We start from the raw sequence: 17,112 nt of genomic DNA on the forward strand, positions 1-17,112 counted from the left end.
TAATTATAATGCTAAATGTTTAGTGAAAATTAATGAAGGGCAAATGCCACGGGTGAACTTGAGTGTGGGGACGACCAGTGATTCAGAATATTGAATTATTGAGTAAAAGTATTTCTTTCACATATACATCTAAAAAAATCTCTCAGATGTGTTGTATATTAAAAATAAAAAAACTTTTTTATCATTGCCTTCACAACTTTTCGAAACATATGCAAACTGGATTTCACTTTATCCATTTTTAACTCAGACTTTCATGATATAAAAACCAATATTGAAAGACCTTGATAAAGGTGCAATTTTGCATTGAAGGAGAACTCGAAGCAGGATTTCTTTCATCTGTGCACAGGGAGTGAGCAAGGAGCGGGAACTGAAAAACACGGATAGTAGTTGGGAGAGAAAATTACTTTTAACTTCTAATTACTGTTGGAAATTTTGCTTTGTAGCAAACTCGGCGAGGGGTTTCTTTCACTTGTGAGCAAGAAGCAGGAAATAGAAAACGTCTTGGTTACGTACATGAAGGGAATGAGATATTGCGTCCTGCTGACGCATATGGGGAGTGTTCTTCTACATTACCTAGTTGAAACCCTTCTACAATAACGGCAATTCTAATATTTGCTATGGTGTTTGAGCCCCGCCCTTCTAGGCGCAAAGCTGTCCACTATAAAAGCGGGCGCGCAAACACCATTCCTCAGAATTTTCTGACTGATGGACAAAGAGCACATGGTCAGCCAGAAGGTTAACACTCAGAATAAATATATGAACTATGGTCATAAATTATAGATTAACCCCTTCATGAACCCAGTCGGAAAGGAAGTTTATTTATAATGAAGTGCCTGTAATTTTGGGAACACAACACTCCGAATGCAGGCAGTTGTGTAAAGTGACAGGGATTCCTAACTTAAAAAGAGGAGCGTAAGTATATACTTGGCCAATAAAATGGCAAGCACTCTAGACAGAGAGGACTTGTTTTGAGATTGACTTTTTGTCTAGGTTGTAAAACCTTGCAAATGTGTTTTGAGAAGGCCATCCTGCTGCAAAGCATATGTCTTGTAAGGACACACTGTTTGTCCATGACCACAAAGAGGCCACGCCTCTAGTTGAGTGTACTTTAACACCAGTTGGGCAATTCGCACCCTGTGACTCGTAAGCCAGGGTGACCATATCAACAATCCAGTGAGAAAGTCTTTGCTTGGAGATGGACATTCCTTTCGTGCATCCTCCATATAAGACAATGAGATGGTCAGACAGTCTGAACTAGCGTTTGTGCTCAACGTATATGTGTAGCACTCGCAAGGGCATAACAAATGCAATGACTGTTCCTCATCCGAATTAAATGGAGTAGGGAAAAAGGTTATAACCTTAGGCACATAGCCTTTTCTGGGTTTGACAGTGGTTTTGAAAGACCCGGACCAAACTCCAGACATGAACAGTGCTTGCAATTCACCAACCTGAGGCCAAAGCCAGCAGTAATGCTGTCTTAAGAGAAAGCACACGCAATTCAACATAGTCCAGAGGTTCGATGGGAGGCCCCGCGAGCACTCTTAGGACCAAGTTAGGTCCTGAGTCGGGCTGTAGCCAGGCGAGGGGAATTTGGCTGCCCCGCCCCATAGGAATTATTATTAAATCATGTTTTCTATAGAGGTGCCGGTTTCAGGTGCATGCTATGCAGATATGGTTAGGGTTAGGTCACCACATAAACTTTGAGCATAGACGAAGTGAGCCCTGTATCCGATCACTCTTAAAGAAATGTACGAATTTCAGGTATGGGGCAGTTGACTGGGTCTTTGCCGTGTGAAAAGCACCAGTTACTGAACTCATGGATGGCGCTCTAGCCTGTAATATGGTGTTCATAACCGACCGAGCCAATTATGGCTCGTCCATTGTACTCCGTTCAAAGGCCACACGTGTAGGCTTCGCAGCTCTGGCTGGGGATGCCAAACCGTGCCTTGAGTTTGAGAAAGAAGATCTTTCTTCAGCGTTATTTCCCATGGAGGCCCGTCCAGTATTTCTACTATCTCCAGAAACCAGGACTGATTGGGCCACTTCGTTGCAATTAACAGAAATGTTTCGTCCACTCGGACTTTGCTGATGACAGAATGGAGGCGCATCAGGGGAAACGCATACTTGCGTTTCGCCAGCCATACGTGGTGAGCGCCCCATTGATACATTTGGTGAACATGCGGGGAGCCAGAGACAGACTAAAATGAAGGACTTTAATTGATACGCTGTTCCCTCGAACGCGAATCTAAAAAGATGCCTGGAACACGGTGCAATTGGTACATGAAGTACGCATCCTTCAGATCTATTGACGAAAATCAGTACTGAGGATGGATGTGCGATAAGATCTGCTTCTGAGTGAACATTATGAATGGGTGCGTCGCGAGCGTGCGATTCAAGCGTCTCAGAACTAGAATGGGCCAGAACGAGGAAATAACAGCAGTAAATCCCGCTGTGTGTGTCGCAGTCTGTGCACGCAACACCAGCACATCCTGTGGTCGGACCACAGATTGCGCTCGATCATGTTAAACACTAGCTCTGACACACCCGTGAGGACTTACCACACATTCACGCAGCGGGACAGCAGGCTTATTAATTCATATGAAACCACCTCTATCTTAACACCGGCGTGTCTTCGGACGGAATCGTGGAAGACAGAACACTATTGAAACGGGGCGGCCGATGCGCAAATTGGATCGTATAGCCATGTTTGATCATTTTTAGCACCCAGTCGGAATGCCAGTAAGAGCTCGCCACGCATCCGCGTAATGGGACAGAGGGCAATTTGGTATGTTCATAACATGATATAACGCGCCGCTCACCATTGGGAAGCGGTTGCACATAATATGTGGGCTTTGAAGTGGGAAAGCTCTTTATTGAAAAAGTGTAAGCATCTCGTGCATGTGCAACATGTGCAGCTCGCACGCTGGGCTTGCGCTGAGGCTGCTGCCCTCGTTTGGGCCACGGCTTGCGTGGCTTTACCAGCAGCTCGGCGGCAACATTTGCCGGTGTTCTGAAAATCTGTGCTACATGCTCAGGATGTGCTACCAGCAGTAAAAACAGTGATATGTAAAGATAAAACATGGGTAGCACATGTCGGGAGGCACGGGAGAACCTGTCGGTATGTGCTACAACAGCATGAAATGTGTTAAAAACCTTGGTAGCACATCTTGTCAGGCAGATAATACCGACCAGCATAACTATCAGATAGTGTGATTTGGTGTGAGGCTGTACTAAGCCCTAATCCTACCCCAAACCCTAACCCCAACCCTAAAACTATGCAAATATAGTATTGGTAGCACATCCTGATAGGTAGCATATATTTTCAGGACACCGGCGCTGAGGCAGCTGGTATGGGGTTTTTAGCTGGCCGCTGGCCCGAGACAGAGCGGGAGCGAGCTGGTTGGGATGAAGTATTGCTCCGTTCTGCGTAAAATGTCTCATAGCCTGAGTGTTGCTCAGTCGTGATGTAGCACTCAGCAAATCTATCCACATAGTCTCCGAAAAGGCCGGCTGGAGACACCGGAGCATCAAATTGAGCGGCTTTTCCCACAACATGCATTTCCGTGAGGGTCAGCCAGATGTGATGATCCAAAAACACCAGGTTGCTCATAGACTTGCCAATGGCCTGTGCAGTGACTTTTGCTCACAGCACTAAGTCCATAGCAGTGCGGAGCTCTTTGAACATCTCTGGATCGTAGCCTTGCTCATCCATTTGTTTGAGGAGCTTAGCTTGGAAAACTTGGAGCACCATCATCACGTGGAGTGATGAACCAGTTTGGCCCACCACTGAGTGTGCTTTTCCAGCCAGTGTGGATGTTAGTTGACCCGGTTTAGAAAGATGAACGGGGTGTGAGTTCCACCTCTTTCAGGGGAGGTTGTTGGGCATCATTTTTGTCTTCCCCGTGGTCCACTTTATTGAGAAGAGTGGAATCGCTGTGCGAGCGAGCTGAATAGGGCGCACACCAGGATTTTGTCAGTCCATTATGAACTTCTGGGAAGAGCGGGGAAGATCTGTGGAACGCGGTCGCTTGATGGCATCCGGACTGCACGAACCATTCATCAAGGTGCAATTTTTCAGGTTTCTCTGGAGATCACACGAGACAGAGCTCTTCGACCACCCTTGAAAGGACGCGAAGCATCTCCTTGTCAGTGGCATTTGCATGCTCCTCGCCCTCGCTGGGGGAAGGGGCGGCAGCGTCATCCACTGACCACTTGCCAGATGCAGCGAGAGACATGAGATCATCCCCAGTGTCAGAACCACAGTGTGTGACGAGGTTGCACACTCCTACAGAGGATAAATGCAGTACATGGAGATTGAGGGGCTCGCAGGACATGTGCCGGCATGAGGTCCACCTCAAATTCATCCTGCTCGACCTCGTGGCCACACCCTGGGTGGGAGGGTGTGTGAGGCTGAATCGTCCCTCAGAGCGAGATTCGCGAGCGAAGCGTCTTGAGACTCATGCCCTCACAGTGAGGGCAGTCTGTCTCTGTGAGAGCTGTCTCTGCGTGTGCACGGCCCAGACAGCGAATGCAGCTCTCATGCTGATCTAACGGCAGGATGTGTCCCTCACATAAGAAAACACTTACGGAACGACATCTTTAAAAAGACGCAAACACGTAAGAGGTTCTTTTAGTTATATAATATATATATATATATTATACACAGTTGAATCAGAAGTTTACATACACCTAAGCCAAATACATTTAAGCTCAGTTTTTCACAATTCCTGACATTTAATATTAGAAAACATTCCCTGTCTTAGGTCAGTTAGGGTCACTACTTATTTTAAGAATGTGAAATGTCAGAATAGTAAAGAGAATTATTTATTTCAGCTTTTATTTCTTTCATCACATTCCCAGTGCATCAGAAGTTTACATACACTGTTAGTATTTGGTAGCATTGCCTTTAAATTGTTTAACTTTTGTCAAATATTTTGGATAGTATTCCACAAACTTTTCACAATAAGTTGCTGGAATTTTGGCCCATTCCTCCAGACAGAACTGGTGTAACTGAGTCAAGATTGTAGGCCTCCATGCTCACACACGCTTTTTCAGATCTGCCCACAAATTTCCTATCGGATTGAAGTCAGGGCTTTGTGATGGCCACTCTAATACCTTGACTTTGTTCTCCTTAAACCATTTTGCCACAACTTTGGAGGTATGCTTGGGATCATAGTCCATTTGGAAGACCCGTTTGTGACCGAGCTTGAGATGAGATGAGATGTCTGAGATGAGATGTCTTGAGATGTTGCTTCCATATATCCACATAATTTTGCTTCCTCATGATGCCATCTATTTTGTGAAGTGCACCAGTCCCTCGTGCAGCAAAGCACCCCCACAACGTGATACTGCCACCCCCATGCTTCAAGGTTGGGATGGTGGTCTTCAGCTTGCAAGCCTCACCCATTTTCATCCAAACATAACGATGGTCATTTTGCCAAAAAGTTCAATTTTTGTTTCATCAGACCAGAGGAAATTTCTCCAAAAAGTAATAAAACACTTGCAAACTGTAGTATGGCTTTTTTTATGGCAGTTTTGGAGCATTGTCTTCTTCCTTGCTGAGCAGCCTTTCAGGTTATGTCGATATAGGACTTGTTTTACTGTGGATATAGATACTTTTCTACCTGTTTCCTCCAGCATTTTCACAAGGTGCTTTGCTGTTGTTCTGGTATTGATTTGCACTTTTTGCACCAAACTGTCTCATTCCCTTCATGTACGTAACCAAGACGTTTTCTATTTCCTGCTTCTTGCTCACAAGTGAAAGAAACCCCTCTCCGAGTTTGCTACAAACAGTTCATCTCTAGGAGACAGAATTCATCTCCTTCCTGAGCGGTATGATGGGTGCGTGGTCCTACGGTGTTTATACTTGCGTACTATTGTTTGTACAAATGAACGTGGTAACTTCAGGCGTTTGGAAATTGCTCCCAAGGATGAACCAGACTTGTGGAGGTCCACAATGTTTTTTTCTGAGGTCTTGGCTGATTTCTTTTGATCTTCCCATGATGTCAAGCAAAAAGGCACTGAGTTTGAAGGTAGGCCTTAAAAAACATCCACAGGTACACCTCCAATTCAGTACACCTCCTATCAAAAGCTAATTGGCTAATTGTCTAAAGGCTTGGCATCATTTTCTGGAATTTTCCAAGCTGCTTAAAGGCATATATAATATACACATACATACATACATATACACAATAACACAATAGCTTATAAGGATACAAACTCCTGCCAAAGCGCTGCAGAGAATCAGGATGCTGAAGCGGCCCGTTCACCAGCGAATCATCAAGGCGGAACAAAATGTTCGCCGGAACACTCCAGGGGAGCGGAGAGTTTTCTCGTTGCCATGAAGATCCTGCCCGCTGACTCGTGTTTGTTGACAGCGAAGTAGTAGAGGGCTTCTAGACGAGATGAATCGCTGTCGTGAAAGAAGAAAATTCTGAGGAATGGTATTTGTGCACAGCTTCGCCCCTAAAAGGGCGGGGCTCAAACACCATAGCCAATATTAGAATTGCCGTTATTGTTGAAGGGTTTCAACTAGGTCACGTAGAAGGACAATCCCCATTTGCGTCAGCAGGACGCAATGTCAAGTGTATTGAATCGTAAGGGAACCCGAAGTGAAGTTGGAGCGGAGTGGGGAGAGAAAATTACTGTTGCTGGTAATTTCTTATTGCTGCTGCAAATCTTTCTTTGAATCGAACTCGGAGCGGGGTTTCTTTCACCTGTGAGCAAGGAGTGAGCAAGGAGTGGAAAATGGAAAACCCGGATCGGAGTGGGTTAGAGGAAATTGCTTTCGCTTCTTACTTCTAATTACTGCCAGATAATTTTTGCTTTGGAGTGAACTTGGAGTGGGATTTCTTTCACTTGTGAGCAGGGGGGAGAGCAAGGAACGGGAAATGGAAAACCAGAGTGAACGTGGAGTGGAGTGGGGAGAGAAAATTATTGTTACTTCTAATTTTTTATTACTGCCGTAAATTTAGTTTTGGAGCAAACTCGGAGTGGGGTTTCTTTCAGCTGTGAGCAGGGATCGAACAAGGATTGGGCAACGGAAATCCCGGATTGGAGTGGGAGGGGAAAATTACTGTCACTTCTAACTTCTAATTGCTGTCGGAAATTTTGCTTTGGAGCTAACTTGGAGTGTGGTTTCTTTCACTTGTGAGCAGGGAGCAAACAAGGAGCGGGAAATGAAAAACCCAAAGCGGAATCAGGAGAGTAAATTACTGTCGCTCCACTCACATACTCTGGCTCCAGATGCAAAGAACTGGGGTGCTATTTTTGGAGAGTACAAGACAGTCTGTACCTCTGTGTCAGATTACTTAATAAAACAACGACTTCTGATGAGTGTACCACTCAGAAAGCTTGGCTTGTTCTCTATACATTTTATTCATTATGTCTAACATTCCACTGTTCAGAATAGATCACGTTCTATTGTTACAGTGGCTTAACCTCACCATAGCATACCAAAGCCATGCTGACTTTGCACTGTTGCAAACAACCGTGACACTTGTAACAAATCCTTGCATGCGTACACTAACATGCACAACCATTCACATGAAAATTACAAATAGCAATTCACTAACTGTATCTATATACTGTATATACTGTATCTATTTGCATACACATGCACAATTGATTTTCTATCATGGTTAAGACTTTTCATTTACTTTTATTTTTTCAATACTGAACTATTGACTAACCCTTAAATGAACACTTTTGGAAAGAGACATTAAGTATGTTTATTAAGCTGTTTTCCTCATGAGGAGTGTTGGCTTGTCCTCAAGTTAAAATCCAGCAAGTAACACTAGACCACTAGCTGGCTTCACACTTTCCAGAGAGATAATGCTAACTTAAACTAACACAAACAGTCTTCTGTTCATACTGTACCAATGCATGACCAGAAGACAAGCCATAGAGATAACAGCAGCTTTTTTCATCACTAAATACAATAAAAAACAAAAGTTCAACCCCTAAATTAACACTGATAAGTGTCGCCAGTGGTCATGGTCATTTTCAGTAAATGCAGTTCGTATCTATTATGTACATATTATGAAACACAACTAGCTTGAAATGGAAATTAGTCAGCCTAAATTCCAGCATATTCCTGAATGTGATGTGTGTGTGCAACCCAGGCCTTTGCAGCATGGTCATGCTCAGCCACATATCAAGGCCAGGGACTTCCCCGAGTGCTATTTCCACCTGCACAGAAAGGAGACACTGGGGGGTATTCTGTAATGGTTCAGAATAAGCCCAGTTACAGCATGCATGTGGGGGTTAGAGTTTCAGATCTCCTGCCCGGTCGCCTGTAGTTCTCACTGGAGTCATCAAAACTAAAGGTTTTATTCTATTAATAAAGAACTGATGTGACTGTGTGAGTCACAATGTCTCGAGTGTCCCTCACCCCCTCCAGTCACCCATAGAATTGACAATGAATAGCTAGTAGGTGTAAGATATGGACACAATGTGTAATAAACTGATGGAAGCCATTTATGTGAAACACTGAGAGTGATTTCCATTTGTGTTTTTTTGTTTATGGTTGTCAGAACATCTTATCTATTAAGAGCCCTCTTAGCACACGTACATCACCCAGATGTCTATTTGATATGTAGTTTATATCTGGAAGACACATTTTTTACATTGTTTGCTCATCTGCAATACATCTAAAAGACATATTTCAATAGTTCTGCAGAACAGACATAATCTGTTCTGCATAACACGGCGGCTCATTTCAGCTTATTTCGGCCCATTCAGCCTGTTTTGCAGTCGGCCCGCCCGGTTCTCCCAATGGCCAGTCCGCCCCTGATCAGCCCCAAAGTGCGTCGGCCCACCGGAAAAATGCCGGTATGCCAGATTACCGATCCAGCCCTGATCATAGGGCATATTCCAAAACCTAGTGAGCTGCCTTTCTGCTTACTGTCTATATAGGCAACTGCCTTCTATGGCATCATCCTAACCAACATGGAACCTCATAATTTGGAACGCAAAAAACTCTAGACTAAAACTCACAATTGATCTCAAAACAGGTGATGTGATACACTAATGAGCATAAATATACATGGCACATTCCCATTTTGGGTAAAATGGCCAGATTTCTATTATTTTAAACTGTTTTTATGGTTACTTTTCAGTATTGAATGGATTATAAGTATATTTATAATTACAATTTCTAGTTGCATTTTGATCAAGACTGTCAGATATACTGTGTAACATTTCAGATTCCTTCCAAATATTTATATATTTATTTTTGGTCTTTCTCAAGATTACTCAAAGAGACGGCCAACATCTATGGAGGATGAAACATTTTAACAAGCCTGTGTACTGCAACGTCTGTCAGAATATGCTGCTGGGTCTACGCAAACAGGGTCTCTGTTGCACTTGTGAGTGAAATTCTATGTAATATACAAGAAAGGTTAAAAAAAACTTTTGCCTCAAGAGGCCTCTATTTGTGCAGAATAGGTAAATCCTATATTTGGTTGAGCCTGGTAAATAAAAAAATTACAAGTAAAATCTGTCCAACGGCCTCAGGCGCATTGAGCCATGGTGTCCATGTGTGAGACACAGGTTTGAATCTAGACTCTATCATGTCCCAATCCAGTTCCCCATCTCTTCTCACCAACATTTCCAATAATTTCTCCACTTCCGCTCAGTAAAATGTCAAAAAGCCCCAAAAGTAATGTAAAAATGCTAAAATAGACATGGTCCAGAATTGCAGTGTGTACTGTGGTTATCTACCTAGCTATGTTGATGACGTTTCAAACCGGTATGTTTAGTTCTGAATTCTGATCTATTATCAGTTTGTTATCACAACAGTTTTTTTGTTATACACAGGCTGCAAATACACAGTCCATGGCCGGTGTGCCAATAAGAATCCTGCTCCATGCACCCGAACATATGTGAAGTCAAAGAAGGAGACAGGGGTAAGTATCTATATTTTTGTGGATATTAATGAATGCACATTTTATATAATACAGTATTTTACAATGCAGCAATGATTTACAATGTGTATTTGATCAGTCAATAATTATCAGGTGTTTCAATGCTTAAACACCAGTGTCAGAAATTAACTTTATTATTACGGAGAAATATTTGCCTCCTAAAATGGATTTTCAGTGAATCAGTTTATAGAACCATATTTAAGCCCAAGCAATTTTTTAAAATATATTTTCAATCTGAGTAATTAGGTTGTTACCTAAAAAAATTCAACCACCATCAACTCATATTTAGTTTATAATATATTTTACTAGAATAAAACATATAAAATGATAGGAACAAAAAAGGAGAATTCATTTTGAATTTAGGGGGCATTTTTTTCTGTTCCCGTGGGATTTTGCCCCGGGTCCCCATTCATTTCTGACCCTGCTATACACACATTTATTTCTACAGCATACACAGAAAGTGCAAAATAAAAATTTTTATTAGCGATATGAAAACTGGATGTAACTTTCTTGATAAAACATGCACGTAAAAAGGTTATTTGATAACATTGTAGCATACTACAGTTTGAAATGCTTATTGTTGCATACCAAATGCTGTTTCACATCCTCTTTTTAAAAAACAATTGCAGGCAGTATTCAGTGTATACTGTGCAGTAAGCAGGACACTACTATACCATTCTGCCCTGAGGTTAAATTGGGATTTTGGAGGTGGGGGAACCCTAAAATTGGGTGATGTCACAACCATTTATAAAAAAAAAAATCAGAAGAAAGCTGATTTTTCAAAAGGAAAACAAAATAAAAATAAAAGCTGAATCAACCAAAAAGGAGTACACACATAAATATACAAATAACAGCGAAAACTTTTACAGTGTTTTGGTCGAGTGGTCTTTTGATCTAAGTTGATGTCGCTTTGAATGCGACAGATTCCAGATTCAAACCCCCTTCGTGTATACAGCTTTTTAATAAAACTAAGCGAAATCGCTACTGCATATCGGTGGATCTTAGAAGATTGCATATTACGTGATTTCTTTGGAACGGAGAGCGGAACGCGCGTCTGAATGCAGGGGCACGTTGTCTCATGCTGCTCTCGTATTCTGCCTCTACCAGCGTCCGCAACTGACTAGAGCGAAGCATAATGAACTTGAAATATTTTTGACCATGTACACTCGCTAAATAGAGACGGAATGTGTCAAATGGATCAAACAAAAACTGCATCGGAGAATACAAGAAATGGAATTGATTGACAAACAAGCATTTTTTTTTTTTTTTTTTTTTTTGGAATCGAAGGTGCCGGAACGCCGATCTGAACCGTACCGGCCCAATTTAACCCCTGATTCTGCCCATAAACCATCTTCAACAAGCATCTTACTTTTGTACTGCCATCAAGTGGACACTGGAATTTTAAACAGCACATACAGTACGTGTCATATGTGTTTGCATACAGATTGCGTCCCATGACTGGGTGAGTGGAAACTGTGATTCTGGAAAGTGTGACAGGTGTCAGAAGAAGATCAAAAGTTTACACGGTCTTACGGGGAAACGCTGCGTTTGGTGTCACACCATGGTGAGATTGTGAGACTTTCATTCTGCGTTTTAGTATTTATGGCTTTAGTATCATTACTTAAACAAGAGGTTACAGTGTCCTTAAAGGGATAGCTCATTCAGAAATGAAAATTCTGTAATCATTTACTCACCCTCATGTTGTTTCACACCCACATGAGTTTCTTCCTTTCATGTAACAAAAAAGGAGATGTTAGGCAGAATGACAGCCTCATTCACCATTCACTTTCATTGTAAGGTGCTTAACATCTCTTATTTTGTTCCACTGAAAAAAGAAAGTCATGATAAAATAAATGATGAAAATATATAATCACTGTTGATAAAGTAAAACATAAAACAAATCACTGAATTTGTTATATTCATTCACTCTGGTGGTTCATATATTTCCATGACAATTGTCCTTTTTACTCTTATATTTTAGAGGCACGATGAGTGTTCAGTCCAGGAACCCTTAGAATGCGATTGTGGCCCTTTCAGGGATCATATTTTACCACCATGGGCCATATATCCTGTCATTAAGGTAATACTCCTAGACATTGAATCTGTAAGTGCTAAATCTACACAGCTGTATGTAATACTGCCGTAACAAATGTATTTAAAGGGATAGTTCACTCAAAAATGAAAATTCTCTCATCATTTATTCACCATCATGCCATCCCAGATGTGTAATGCAAGTGAATGGTGACCTTTGAAACTCCAAAAATCACATGAAGGCCACATAAAAGTAATCCATAAGACTCAAGTGGTTAAATCTACATCTTCAGAAGAGATATGATAGGTGTAGGTGAAAAACAGATCAATATTTAAGTCAGTTTTTACTATAAATCTCCACTTTCACATTCTTTCACATTTTAAAAGTGAAAGTGGAGATTTATGGTAAAAAAAATAAAAAGGACTTAAATATTGATCTGTTTCTCACCCACACCTATCATATCTCTTTTGAAGATACGGATTTAACCACTGGAGTCGTATGAGCCTTTATGTGGGCTTTATTTGATTTTTGGAAAGGTCTGGTCACCATTCACTTGCATTGTAAGGACCAACAGAGCCGATATATCCTTCTTAAAATCTTTGTTTGTGTTCAGCATAAGAAAGTAAGTCATACACATCTGGGATGGCATGAGGGTGAGTAAATGATTTTCATTCAAGGGAATTTTCATTTTTGGGTGAACTATCCCTTAATAAATAAACCCACCCTGTAGCAATACTGAAAGACCCAATAATGCAAATTCCATGGATTCAAGTAGCACCATTTGCAACTTTAATATAATGCTATATACACTCAAATGTAATGTAGGCTTACATTTACACTTCAATTATTTAGACAATTTCTTATCTAAATGAATTCCAAGAAAGGCTTCCATAAATAAGATGAGAAGATAAGACACAATGCAAATGCTCCCACTGTACTTTTTTTTTTTTATTAGATAATGAATTTAGTCTTCAAAACTCTGACTGCACAAAAAGCACTGTAATGCCATTTCACTATACTAACAAACAAAATGATGAAAGTTTGAATCAGTCCTGATGACTTTTCAAGATCCAAAAAGTTTGGCTTTAAATGAAGTCAATCATAGCTTATTGTGATATAGATAATAGAGTGAGTAAGCAAACTCTTCTGTACATAATATGTCATAATATTAAACAGGAGCATTGTTTAGCTTTGGTGTGTACAAAGCATATGCAGAAAGCAGAAAGAGTGTACAATGCCCACTTATTATTCTTTGATTGTCAGTGTTGTTCCATTATCCTTCACTCTTTTTGTTCTTTGTGTCCCCTTTGTGTTATCACATAGGAGAGGCCAAACTGCATAAAGAACAGCTGCTCAGGTGCAGGTGATGACAGTGACCACAACACTACACCTGAAGGACAGGTACTACAGGTAAAAAAGCCTTTATTGTCTATCTACCCTGGCACTGAATTATACTTAAAGGGATAGTTCACCCAAAAATGAAAACTGTCTCATCATTTACTCACCCTCATGTCATCTCCAATGTGTATGACTTACTTTCTTCTGCAGAACACAAACAAAGATTTTTACAAGAATATCTCCACTCTGTAGTTCCATACAATGCAATGCAATGCATGACCAAAAACAATGCAAGTGAATGGTGGCCAGAACTTTGAAGGTCCAAAAAGCATATAAAGGCAGCGTAAAAGTTATCCATATGACTCCGGTGGTTAAATCCATATCTTCAGAAGTTATATGATGGTGTGGGTGAGAAACAGATCAATATTTTTATAAATCTCCACTTTCACATTCTTTTTCGTTTGTTTTTGCCGATTCACATTCTTTGTGCATATCGCCATCTACTGGGTAAGGAGGAGAATTTATAGTAAAAAAGGACTTACATATTGATCTGTTTCTCACCCACACCTATCATATCACTTCAGAAGACATGTATTTAACCACTGGGTTCGTAAGGATTATTTTTATGCTGCCTTTTTGATTTTTGGACCTTCAAGGTTCTTGAGACCATTCACTTGCATTGCACGGACCTACAAAGCTAAAATATTCTTCTAAAAATCTTCATTTGTTTTCAGCAGAAGAAAGAAAGTCATCGAGTAAACGATGAGACAATTTTCATTTTTGGGTGAACTATCCCTTTAAAGCCTGAACACATAGAGTATTCTGATTCCAGGGTATTAGATAAACCTATATATAAATATATCTGTCAGTATTGTATGTTGATATTTATGCTGTCGTGTATTAGGTACAAGCTTTACCTTGGTCTGATGGTGTGCTGTATCCTTTTAGTTTGTACTGTTGACAAAAGCCAGTTCCAGTAGCGGGATGTACAGACACTGTATGATTGCAATGACTCTAACAGACAGTATCTTGTCCCCAAACAGATAAACCCAATTCCTGACACTCACCCTCTTTTGGTGTTTGTGAACCCTAAAAGTGGTGGAAAACAAGGAGAGAGGTGACAACATTTCATCTTGTTTCATCTACAATACTTTGGAAATTTGTTTTTTGACTATAAGCTTTAGTCACTCACTAAAAGTGTATGTTTTTATAGAGTCCTTCGAAAATTCCAATACTTGTTGAATCCTCGGCAAGTTTATAACCTTTCCAATGGTGGACCAACACCAGGGTAAGAATTTATGTACCATTTCAGCATATTTAGTTTTACCAGTCTTAACCTGAAAATGTCAACAATCATTGCACGGTTGGTACTTTGAAATCAGCTTGTCGAATGTTTCACTCAAATTGTTATGCTGATTATTAATTGGTCATATAATTTGTAATGACAAATGTTTTATTTAATTAGGAAAAAGGCAAAATAGAATATTTTTCACTAGTTCTCTCAGACTGTTGGACCCCACTGTAGGAATATTGTTATTATAAATTAACAAAATCTTAAATTACTTTCTCCAAACCAGGTTGTGTTTCTTCAGAAATCTGCCAGACTATAAAATATTAGTCTGTGGAGGTGATGGCACAGTGGGCTGGATACTTGACGCCATAGGTGGGTAGCTCTATAAAACACAGCACCACAGGAGAGCATGTGAGATTTTGTGGTGACCGTGATATTAAATATGTTTTTTTTTCTTGGTTTTGCTTGACTTTCAACTAACCATTATTTTTAATTCCTCACTAAAGATAAAGCCAACCTGCCAGTGCGGCCCCCTGTGGCCGTGCTTCCTCTTGGAACAGGGAATGATCTTGCTCGCTGCCTTCGATGGGGAGGAGGTGTGTAGTGGTTTATAAAAAAAATTCTGTATGAAGAAAAATCTATTTATTTAACCACATGAGAGCGTTTAAGTTTTTTGTAATTCTCCGTAATGTTTTTGCGATATTACAGTAAAAATACTATACAATATACTGTATTTTGTAATTTAAAGGAACATTACAGGTTCAAGACAAGGTAATATCAATTGACAGCATTTGTGGCATAATTTTGTTTACCACAAAAATGTATTTCAACTCGTTTCTCCTTTTTTTTATTAATTTTTTTTATAAAAAAATAAACAAATCGAGGTTGCAGTGAGGTACTTACAATGGAAGTAAATGGGGCCAATTTTTAGAGGGTTTAAATGCAGAAATATGAAGCTTATCATTTTATAAAAACACTTCCATTAATTCTTCTGTTAAAACTTTTTATTTAAGCTGAAATGTTGTTTAAATCTTTGTTTTTAAGGTCGTTTTAGGGTTTTAGCATTTACAACGTTATGTCGTAATGGCTGGATATAACTTTACACAGAAAAGGTTAGCAAGTGATTTTATCACTCTAAAATCATGTTAAAACACATATTGCATTTTGTGGCAATACTTTTGAAACAGTGAGTATTTTAACGTTTAGGGATTGGCCCCATTCACTTCCATTGTCTCACCGTAACCAAGATTTTTGCTTTTTTTAAAGAAAATATTTATTTTTGTGGTAATCGATGTGGTGCCACAAATGCTGTCAAGTACGCTTAACTTATACTGAACCTGGAATATTAATTTAAATCAGCATAAAAATACTACCATGATATATATATATATATTTTACCATTTAAATAATATATTTTAAAAAAATCACATTCCAGTAATGAAAATTATGTTTTGCATTATGATAATGTGTTTTGTCTGTGTAAACTTGAAACTTTAAGAAATATAAGACATATGAAAGATAACAGTGCTTGAAAGTGTTTCACACCAGTGCCCTTGTTGATGGTTGATGTTATAGGTTATGACGGGGTGGATTTGGGCCGGATCCTGAAGGACATAGAGGGCAGTTCTGTAGTACCGATGGATCGCTGGAGCATACAGGTGATTCTAGAGGACAGTCAGGAGAGAGGTGACCCAGTTCCCTACGAAATCATCAACAATTACTTCTCCATTGGAGTGGTAAGACACATACAGAACAGCATCCATCTGAAATCCCCTCATATTCTCTTTCATATAGTTTCAATAACATCTTTTTATAACCTCAACTGTATAGTGTCTCGCTCGCTGTATGCTTATCATTCTCACTGTATTGATTCTGTCTAACAGGACGCTTCTATTGCTCACCGCTTCCACACCATGAGGGAGAAACATCCACAGAAGTTTAACAGCAGGTGGGCATGTTGCACACTAAGCAGATCTAAAAATAATTAGATAAAAAATAATTATAAATATTATCATTATAATTAATATAGTTACATTACAATATTATAATATATTATTTATGTAAATAATATATATTTAATACATATTTTTATAAATAATACAATTATAAATGTAATTAAATTACATCTAAATATAATAGTAAGATATTTTTAAATAATAATAATAATAATAAATAAATATTATGAAATAAGAAAATGCCTCAGTCTTGGCCTTTGTGAATTATGAAGTGCTTGTAAAAAAGGCTCATCCTTGGTGGTCATTTCTAGGATGAGTTTGTGGCTTTCTCTTTAAACATGTATATCTTTCTTTTAGAATGAAGAACAAACTGTGGTATTTTGAATTTGCCACATCCGAGACCATCTCAGCATCTTGTAAAAAACTCAAGGAGTGTCTCACCATTGAGGTAAGAGTAAAAGAATCGTACTCCTATGTGATTGAAAATTAAGTCAATAATCTTTCTAGCTCTTTGCTCCATCTTCTCTTGTGTTGAAAGGGCACCAACAGCTCATCAAAAAGCACCAACTA

The 17,112-nt window shown here is 39.7% G+C and overlaps 1 protein-coding gene across 2 annotated transcripts in view; it reads left to right on the plus strand.

The window, feature by feature from the left end:
• LOC127420447 (diacylglycerol kinase alpha-like) overlaps positions 1-17,112 on the plus strand; it is a 49,135-nt gene that overhangs the window by 27,194 nt on the left and 4,829 nt on the right. The window contains exons 9-20 of one of the 2 annotated variants that reach the window (XM_051662746.1): positions 9,251-9,368; positions 9,820-9,908; positions 11,371-11,490; positions 11,908-12,006; positions 13,282-13,368; positions 14,340-14,413; positions 14,510-14,584; positions 14,874-14,959; positions 15,094-15,183; positions 16,163-16,323; positions 16,471-16,535; positions 16,900-16,990. In XM_051662746.1, the coding sequence (XP_051518706.1) occupies positions 9,251-9,368; positions 9,820-9,908; positions 11,371-11,490; positions 11,908-12,006; positions 13,282-13,368; positions 14,340-14,413; positions 14,510-14,584; positions 14,874-14,959; positions 15,094-15,183; positions 16,163-16,323; positions 16,471-16,535; positions 16,900-16,990 (1,155 nt within the window). The remainder of the gene's footprint in view (positions 1-9,250; positions 9,369-9,819; positions 9,909-11,370; positions 11,491-11,907; positions 12,007-13,281; positions 13,369-14,339; positions 14,414-14,509; positions 14,585-14,873; positions 14,960-15,093; positions 15,184-16,162; positions 16,324-16,470; positions 16,536-16,899; positions 16,991-17,112) is intronic. The other variant, XM_051662747.1, reaches the window with a different exon arrangement.

The sequence above is a fragment of the Myxocyprinus asiaticus genome, chromosome 29 (genome assembly GCF_019703515.2).
Source record: "Myxocyprinus asiaticus isolate MX2 ecotype Aquarium Trade chromosome 29, UBuf_Myxa_2, whole genome shotgun sequence".
NCBI lineage: Eukaryota > Metazoa > Chordata > Actinopteri > Cypriniformes > Catostomidae > Myxocyprinus > Myxocyprinus asiaticus.